The following is a 9,088-nucleotide window of genomic DNA, read 5'->3' as shown; positions in this document are numbered from 1 at the left end:
GGTAGAGCGGGAGTGGGGCAGCAGGGCAGGCACAGGGGGAGTGGGACAGCTGGGCAGGCACAGGGGGAGTGGGGCAGCTGGGCAGGCACAGGGGGAGTGGGGCAGCAGGGCAGGTAGAGGGGGAGTGGGGCAGCTGGGCAGGCACAGGGGGAGTGGGGCAGCTGGGCAGGTAGAGGCGGAGTGGGGCAGCAGGGCAGGTAGAGGGGGAGTGGGGCAGCTGGGCAGGCACAGGGGGAGTGGGGCAGCTGGGCAGGCACATGGGGGAGTGGGGCAGCTGGGCAGGTAGAGGGGGAGTGGGGCAGCAGGGCAGGTAGAGCGGGAGTGGGGCAGCAGGGCAGGCACAGGGGGAGTGGGGCAGCTGGGCAGGCACAGGGGGAGTGGGGCAGCAGGGCAGGTAGAGGGGGAGTGGGGCAGCTGGGCAGACACAGGGGGAGTGGGGCAGCAGGGCAGGTAGAGCGGGAGTGGGGCAGCAGGGCAGGCACAGGGGGAGTGGGGCAGCTGGGCAGTCACAGGGGGAGTGGGGCAGCTGGGCAGGCACAGGGGGAGTGGGGCAGCAGGGCAGGCACAGGGGGAGTGGGGCAGCTGGGCAGGCACAGGGGGAGTGGGGCAGCTGGGCAGGCACAGGGGGAGTGGGACAGCTGGGTAGTCACAGGGGGAGTGGGGCAGCTGGGCAGGCACAGGGGGGAGTGGGGCAGCAGGGCAGGCACAGGGGGAGTGGGGCAGCTGGGCAGGCACAGGGGGAGTGGGGCAGCTGGGCAGGCACAGGGGGAGTGGGGCAGCAGGGCAGGTAGAGGGGGAGTGGGGCAGCAGGGCCGGCACAGGGGAAATGGGGCAGATGGGCAGGCACAGGGGGAGTGGGGCAGCTGGGCAGGCACAGGGGGGAGTGGGGCAGCAGGGCAGGCACAGGGGGAGTGCGGCAGCTGGGCAGGCACAGGGGGAGTGGGGCAGCAGGGCAGGTAGAGGGGGAGTGGGGCAGCTGGGCAGGTAGAGGGGGAGTGGGGCAGCAGGGCAGGTAGAGGGGGAGTGGGGCAGCAGGGCAGGTAGAGGGGGAGTGGGGCAGCTGGGCAGACACAGGGGGAGTGGGGCAGCTGGGCAGGCACATGGGGAGTGGGGCAGCTGGGCAGGTTGAGGGGGAGTGGGGCAGCAGGGCAGGTAGAGGGGGAGTGGGGCAGCAGGGCAGGCACAGGGGAAGTGGGGCAGATGGGCAGGCACAGGGGGAGTGGGGCTGCAGGGCAGGCACAGGGGGAGTGGGGCAGCTGGGCAGGCACAGGGGGTGTGGGGCAGTAGGGCAGGCACAGGGGGAGTGGGGCACCTGGGCAGGCACAGGGGGAGTGGGGCAGCTGGGCAGGCACAGGGGAAGTGGGGCAGCTGGGAAGGCACAGGGGGAGTGGGGCAGCAGGGCAGGTAGAGGGGGAGTGGGGCAGCAGGGCAGGCACAGGGGGAGTGGGGCAGCTGGGCAGGCACAGGGGGAGTGGGACAGCAGGGCAGGCACAGGGGGAGTGGGGCAGCTGGGCAGGCACAGGGGGGAGTGGGGCAGCAGGGCAGGTAGAGGGGGTGTGGATCAGCAGGGCAGGTAGAGGGGGAGTGGGGCAGCAGGGCAGGTAGAGGGGGCAGTGGGGCAGCAGGGCAGGTAGAGGGGGAGTGGGGCAGCAGGGCAGGTAGATGGGGAGTGGGGCAGCAGGGCAGGCACTGGGGGAGTGGGGCAGCTGGGCAGGCACAGGGGGAGTGGGGCAGCTGGGCAGGCACAGGGGGAGTGGGGCAGCTGGGCAGGCACAGGGGAAGTGGGGCAGCTGGGCAGGCACAGGGGGAGTGGGGCAGCAGGGCAGGTAGAGGGGAAGTGGGGCAGCTGGGCAGGTAGAGGGGGAGTGGGGCAGCAGGGCAGGTAGAGGGGGAGTGGGGCAGCAGGGCAGGTAGAGGGGGAGTGGGGCAGTTGGGCAGGTAGAGGGGGGAGTGGGGCAGCAGTGCAGGCACAGGGGGGAGTGGGGCTGCAGGGCAGGTAGAGGGGGAGTGGGGCAGCTGGGCAGGTAGAGGGGGAGTGGCGCAGCAGGGCAGGCACAGGGGGGATTGGGGCAGCAGGGCAGGTAGAGGGGGAGTGGGGCAGCTGGGCAGGTAGAGGGGGAGTGGGGCAGCAGGGCAGGCACAGGGGGGAGTGGGGCAGCAGGGCAGGTAGAGGGGGCAGTGGGGCAGCAGGGCAGGTAGAGGGGGAGTGGGGCAGCAGGGCAGGTAGAGGGGGAGTGGGGCAGCAGGGCAGGCACAGGGGGAGTGGGGCAGCTGGGCAGGCACAGGGGGGAGTGGGGCAGCAGGGCAGGTAGAGGGGGAGTGGGGCAGCTGGGCAGGCACAGGGGGAGTGGGGCAGCAGGGCAGGTAGAGGGGGAGTGGGGCAGCTGGGCAGGCACAGGGGGAGTGGGGCAGCAGGGCAGGTAGAGGGGGAGTGGGGCAGCTGGGCAGGCACAGGGGGGAGTGGGGCAGCAGGGCAGGTAGAGGGGGAGTGGGGCAGCAGGGCAGGCACAGGGGGGAGTGGGGCAGCTGGGCAGGTAGAGGGGGAGTTGGGCAGTTGGGCAGGTAGAGGGGGAGTGGGGCAGCAGGGCAGGCACAAGGGGGAGTGGGGCAGCAGGGCAGGTAGAGGGGCAGTGGGGCAGCAGGGTAGGTAGAGGGGGAGTGGGGCAGCAGGGCAGGTAGAGGGGGAGTGGGGCAGCAGGGCAGGCACAGGGGGGAGTGGGGCAGCTGGGCAGGCACAGGGGGGAGTGGGGCAGCAGGGCAGGCACAGGGGGGAGTGGGGCAGCAGGGCAGGTAGAGGGGGAATGGGGCAGCTGGGCAGGCACAGGGGAAGTGGGGCAGCAGGGCAGGCACAGGGGGGAGTGGGGCAGCAGGGCAGGTAGAGGGGAAGTGGGGCAGCTGGGCAGGTAGAGGGGGAGTGGGGCAGCAGGGCAGGTAGAGGGGGAGTGGGGCAGCAGGGCAGGTAGAGGGGGAGTGGGGCAGTTGGGCAGGTAGAGGGGGGAGTGGGGCAGCAGTGCAGGCACAGGGGGGAGTGGGGCTGCAGGGCAGGTAGAGGGGGAGTGGGGCAGCTGGGCAGGTAGAGGGGGAGTGGCGCAGCAGGGCAGGCACAGGGGGGATTGGGGCAGCAGGGCAGGTAGAGGGGGAGTGGGGCAGCTGGGCAGGTAGAGGGGGAGTGGGGCAGCAGGGCAGGCACAGGGGGGAGTGGGGCAGCAGGGCAGGTAGAGGGGGCAGTGGGGCAGCAGGGCAGGTAGAGGGGGAGTGGGGCAGCAGGGCAGGTAGAGGGGGAGTGGGGCAGCAGGGCAGGCACAGGGGGGAGTGGGGCAGCTGGGCAGGCACAGGGGGGAGTGGGGCAGCAGGGCAGGTAGAGGGGGAGTGGGGCAGCTGGGCAGGCACAGGGGGGAGTGGCGCAGCAGGGCAGGTAGAGGGGGAGTGAGGCAGCAGGGCAGGTAGAGGGGGAGTGGGGCAGCAGGGCAGGTAGAGGGGGCCGTGGGGCAGCAGGGCAGGTAGAGGGGGAGTGGGGCAGCAGGGCAGGTAGAGGGGGAGTGGGGCAGCAGGGCAGGCACAGGGGTGAGTGGGGCAGCTGGGCAGGCACAGGGGGGAGTGGGGCAGCAGGGCAGGTAGAGGGGGAGTGGGGCAGCAGGGCAGGCACAGGGGGAGTGGGGCAGCTGGGCAGGAAGAGGGGGAGTGGGGCAGTTGGGCAGGTAGAGGGGGAGTGGGGCAGCAGGGCAGGCACAGGGGGGAGTGGGGCTGCAGGGCAGGTAGAGGGGGAGTGGGGCAGCAGGGCAGGTAGAGGGGGAGTGGGGCAGCAGGGCAGGTAGAGGGGGAGTGGGGCAGCAGGGCAGGCACAGGGGGGAGTGGGGCAGCTGGGCAGGCACAGGGGGGAGTGGGGCAGCAGGGCAGGTAGAGGGGGAGTGGGGCAGCAGGGCAGGCACAGGGGGGAGTGGGGCTGCTGGGCAGGTAGAGGGGGGAGTGGGGCAGCAGGGCAGGTAGAGGGGGCAGTGGGGCAGCAGGGCAGGCACAGGGGGAGTGGGGCAGCTGGGCAGGCACAGGGGGAGTGGGGCAGCTGGGCAGGCACAGGGGCAGTGGGGCAGCAGGGCAGGTAGAGGGGGCAGTGGGGCAGCAGGGCAGGTAGAGGGGGAGTGGGGCAGCAGGGCAGGCACAGGGGGGAGTGGGGCAGCTGGGCAGGCACAGGGGGGAGTGGGGCAGCAGGGCAGGTAGAGGGGGAGTGGGGCAGCAGGGCAGGCACAGGGGGGAGTGGGGCTGCTGGGCAGGTAGAGGGGGGAGTGGGGCAGCAGGGCAGGTAGAGGGGGCAGTGGGGCAGCAGGGCAGGCACAGGGGGAGTGGGGCAGCTGGGCAGGCACAGGGGGAGTGGGGCAGCTGGGCAGGCACAGGGGCAGTGGGGCAGCAGGGCAGGTAGAGGGGGAGTGGGGCTGCAGGGCAGGTAGAGGGGGAGTGGGGCAGCTGGGCAGGCACAGGGGGAGTGGGGCAGCAGGGCAGGTAGAGGGGGAGTGGGGCAGCTGGGAGGGAAGAGGGGGGAGTGGGGCAGCAGGGTAGGTAGAGGGGGAGTGGGGCAGTTGGGCAGGTAGAGGGGGGAGTGGGGCAGCAGGGCAGGTAGAGGGGGATTGGGGCAGTTGTGCAGGTAGAGGGGGGAGTGGGGCTGCAGGGCAGGTAGAGGGGGAGTGGGGCAGTTGGGCAGGTAGAGGGGGGAGTGGGGCAGCAGGGCAGGCACAGGGGGGAGTGGGGCAGCAGGGCAGGTAGAGGGGGAGTGGGGCAGTTGGGCAGGTAGAGGGGGGAGTGGGGCAGCAGGGCAGGTAGAGGGGGAGTGGGGCAGTTGGGCAGGTAGAGGGGGAGTGGGGCAGCAGGGCAGGTAGAGGGGGATTGGGGCAGTTGTGCAGGTAGAGGGGGGAGTGGGGCTGCAGGGCAGGTAGAGGGGGAGTGGGGCTGCAGGGCAGGTAGAGGGGGAGTGGGGCAGTTGGGCAGGTAGAGGGGGAGTGGGGCAGCAGGGCAGGTAGAGGGGGATTGGGGCAGTTGTGCAGGTAGAGGGGGGAGTGGGGCTGCAGGGCAGGTAGAGGGGGAGTGGGGCAGCAGGGCATGCACAGGGGGAGTGGGGCAGCAGGGCAGGTAGAGGGGGGAGTGGGGCAGCAGGGCAGGCACAGGGGGAGTGGGGCAGCTGGGCAGGTAGAGGGGGAGTGGGGCAGCAGGGCAGGTAGAGGGGGAGTGGGGCTGCAGGGCAGGTAGAGGGGGAGTGGGGCAGCTGGGCAGGTAGAGGGGGAGTGGGGCAGCAGGGCAGGTAGAGGGGGAGTGGGGCTTTAGGGCAGGTAGAGGGGGAGTGGGGCAGCAGGGCAGGCACAGGGGGAGTGGGGCAGCAGGGCAGGTAGAGGGGGAGTGGGGCTGCAGGGCAGGTAGAGGGGGAGTGGGGCAGCTGGGCAGGTAGAGGGGGAGTGGGGCAGCAGGGCAGGTAGAGGGGGGAGTGGGGCTGCAGGGCAGGTAGAGGGGGAGTGGGGAAGCAGGGCAGGTAGAGGGGGAGTGGGGCAGCTGGGCAGGTAGAGGGGGAGTGGGGCAGCAGGGCAGGTAGAGGGGGAGTGGGGCTGCAGGGCAGGTAGAGGGGGAGTGGGGCAGCTGGGCAGGTAGAGGGGGAGTGGGGCAGCAGGGCAGGTAGAGGGGGAGTGGGGCTGCAGGGCAGGTAGAGGGGGAGTGGGGCAGCAGGGCAGGCACAGGGGGAGTGGGGCAGCAGGGCAGGTAGAGGGGGAGTGGGGCTGCAGGGCAGGCACAGGGGGGAGTAGGGCAGCAGGGCAGGTAGAGGGGGGAGTGGGGCAGCAGGGCAGGTAGAGGGGGAGTGGGGCTGCAGGACAGGTAGAGGGGGGAGTGGGGCAGCAGGGCAGGCACAGGGGGGAGTGGGGCAGCAGGGCACGTAGAGGGGGCAGTGAGGGAGCCCAGGCAGGCACAGGAGGGGAGTGGGGCAGCAGGGAAGGTACAGGAGGGAGAGGGAACCTGGACAGGGACATAGTGGAGAGGCAGCCTGGGCTGGATGGAGACAAGTGACCAGGGCAGGGTTAGAGAGGGTTCCTGGGCATGGTGCAGTGAGCTCGGGCAGTTGGTCTCTGCTTGGCCACCCACACTCAGTACTGCTGGACGCTGATACTGTCAGGGTGAGTCTGTTGCCCTGAGTGCAGGGACCACCGGGGATGTGCAGTGTGTGGCTGTCTTTGTGTCTGTCCACCAGGATGCAGGATACTTTGTAGTCTGCGCTCACTGTCAGGTCGAAGGGCTTCAGGTCTGCTAATGCAGAGACCACGTGACCGAGGGAGGTCACAGGCTTTGGTGGTGTAGAGGGAGGCTTCCCTGAGAAACGGGTGTCGGGCCATGGTCGTGGGGTTGGAGAGAAGCAATCCGATGGAGGAGGGGCAGGAGGGCTTGCCCAGAGGCCTCTAGTAAGCGGGACTTCCAGGTGTCCCTTCAGGTAAACTGCGGGAAGGAACAACCTCGTTCCTCAAAATTAATAGGAGATATGTTTCATAATTCTCTACATCCAAACCTGGCCTAATTACCAACCAGGGAAAATAGGGTTAAGAAGCCCAGGCACTGAGGTTCAATGGCGGAGAAGAGGCAGTCACCTAAGGGGACTTAATGCTTTCCATAACGCTTCTTTGGAGGTGTTGAAATCACAGTCTCAGGTCCCGGCCAGGGTTAATGCCCAGACATCTGCTTTTGATGATGATGAAATCTGGGGCAGTTTATCTGGAAGGATCTCCTCCCTTAACCCTTCTAAAGTACTTTTCTGCCTGGAGATGGATTACTAGCCTTAACTGTGCTGGTAACTGTATCCCTGTCCTTATTCTGCACAATTTATCGAGCGGATGGAAATGACTAAACCCCCAGGAAAATATGGTTCCAAATTAATCCTTCTTGCCATGCCCCAAAGGAACTCAGCCCTGAACTCACGGGAAGAACACCGGAATCTGACTGGGCCTTCGTTAATTAAAAACAACAAAGCCCTCAGCTGTATTACATGCCAGAGTTATTTTCTGACACTGACGGTTTAGTTAGTCTCCACCTTTCACACTAGAATCCTTCTCCTAACGCTAGTAGACTGATTAGTCCTCGTGATCCACGCTGCGATGACTTCCCTAGACTAACCAATCAGTCAGTCTTCACATATTGTTGGAATGCTGCTTCTTTTCCTGGTTTTAGTTTCACAGTGTTTTAATAAAGTGGTCAGCTGAGCTGTGACCACCAAGAAACACCCCAGAGTCCCTCCTCCCACTGCCCACTGCCTGACCTTGAAGCAACATAAGGAGAACTGACATGGCTCCCGATGGCTTCAGGACCCCCCCCCATGCTTGACCCCATGCCCATTTTCCAGGACTCAGAAAGTCACCCCCTCCCAGCTTCAAGTAGCCAGAGACTCGACGTCCAACTTTCCTTCTTCCTTTCAGAGTCTGGAACATTGGATATGGAAAATGGAAGACGCCAAGACAGCGAGGAGAAAGAAATGGGATGACTGTGTCCCAGGTACAGTGCTGAGTAAAGGCTGGAAGGCCTGCGGAGTTTGTGTCTGGCCTGGACTCTCTGTTCTAGCACCCATTTTACTATGGTCTCACCTGAAACCCAGAGGGGTCTAGCTGGCCGGCTCTGGGTGGGAACTGTCTGTGTGCACTCAGCGGCCTTAGTATGCACAGGTGGTGCTCACCGCTCTGCTCATGGCAGTGAACCTGTACGTGCCTTCCCACCCGTCTCCTTCCTCCGTCAGGGAGGGGGCCAGAAGCAGACACCCAGTAGCAATGAGCTCAGGGTGCCTGGATCCTGAAAGGGCCAGGGATCCCGGGAAAGGGCTGATTTAGAGTGGGAAAGGAAACATAGAAGACCAACCTGGAGCATGTCGTGGGGCCAGGAGGTAAGGAGTGCTCAAAACCCAAACAAAACCAACTCCCTGGGTGGTGGCGTGGTGTCCGAGGACAGCTGAAGATCCGCGGTAGCCGAAGACTGAAGTCTGGGCAAAAACAGCACTGCATGGAACCCAGAGTGTAGCAGGAGCACCCTGTGTCCACGCTGGCAGATGGAACAGCTGATGGACAGGTAAAGGGGAGGAGGACCCTCCTGTGCAGAAAAGCCTTCTTTCTTCAGGGTGAGCATGGCCACTGAGCTCCCAGGTGCAGGCTGTGACTGCTTCCCAGATGGTCTCTACGGTGGGGACGGGGACATCAGAGTCGTGTTGGAGAAGCCTGGCAGATTCAACTCGGCCAGCCAGGTGGTCCAGCCACATCCCTGGAGACAAGTCACTGACGGCCTGTGCCATTGACAGGGTGAGGGAATGCCCTTCAGGAAGCTGTAACTCCATGGTCATCAGGAACAGGAAGCTCAATGCAGGGACGTCCTGCCGAAGCCCTGCCCAGCTTCTATATCAAGGTCATCCAAAAGGGACATCCGAGAGCTGTTGCCACCTGGAGGAGCCTTGGAGGAGGACAGCTGTGGAACGTGGGATCTTGGACGGGGCACGGGCTCCAGAGGGACACAAGGTAATCTGAGTAAGGTACGGGATCCAGTGAGCAGTGGTCTGTCAACACTGACCGGTCAGCCATGAGCAATGTGCCACCCAGGGTTTCCGCAGCTGCAAGACTGTGATGAACGCTGCGTGGACATCGGCCAGGGCAGATGGTGTGGAGCATGTACAAAGTCTGTCCTCTCAGCCCACCTTGCAAATCTAAAAGCATTCTCCATGACAAAGTGCATTTCAGAAACAGAGGTCAGCTCCAGCACTTTTGGTCACCTCCATGTTGCCATTTCTGGCCATCTAGCAGGGCTGTGCGGTCTTCAGAGGCTTTTGTTTTACATAGACATCCTGTTTTTATTAAATTCACTGCAAAGGCCTGAGGGTGTGTGGTTTTAAACTTACATTTCTTTTATAAAATGGAAATGGATTTACTTAAGCAATGAGCATTTCTTCTGTAAAGTTAAAATGGATTTGCTTAAGCAAAAAGGAAACCCGTGAACGTCCCTCGTGACTCCAAGGTGTCTAAAAGACCGCTGCTGATGTTTTCATACTCTTTAGATATCCTTGCTTTTCTGCTGCGACTCTGGAATCACACGTTAC

At 65.3% G+C, this 9,088-nt stretch overlaps 1 protein-coding gene across 1 annotated transcript in view; it reads right to left on the bottom strand.

Moving 5' to 3' along the window:
* Positions 1-8,380, bottom strand: part of LOC143638419 (uncharacterized) — a 17,835-nt gene extending 9,455 nt beyond the window's left edge. Inside the window, exons 1-2 of the mRNA XM_077106267.1 lie at positions 7,867-8,380; positions 5,454-6,273 (exon numbers count right to left, since the gene is read on the bottom strand). Of these exons, the coding sequence (XP_076962382.1) occupies positions 5,454-6,273; positions 7,867-8,341 (1,295 nt within the window). The 5' untranslated portion in view covers positions 8,342-8,380. The remainder of the gene's footprint in view (positions 1-5,453; positions 6,274-7,866) is intronic.
* Positions 8,381-9,088: the final 708 nt, after the last annotated feature.

This window comes from Callospermophilus lateralis, chromosome 20, assembly GCF_048772815.1.
Source record: "Callospermophilus lateralis isolate mCalLat2 chromosome 20, mCalLat2.hap1, whole genome shotgun sequence".
Classification (NCBI taxonomy): Eukaryota; Metazoa; Chordata; class Mammalia; order Rodentia; family Sciuridae; genus Callospermophilus; species Callospermophilus lateralis.
The sequence above is the reverse complement of the archived record's forward strand: the minus strand, read 5'-3'. Positions and strand labels throughout refer to the sequence as shown.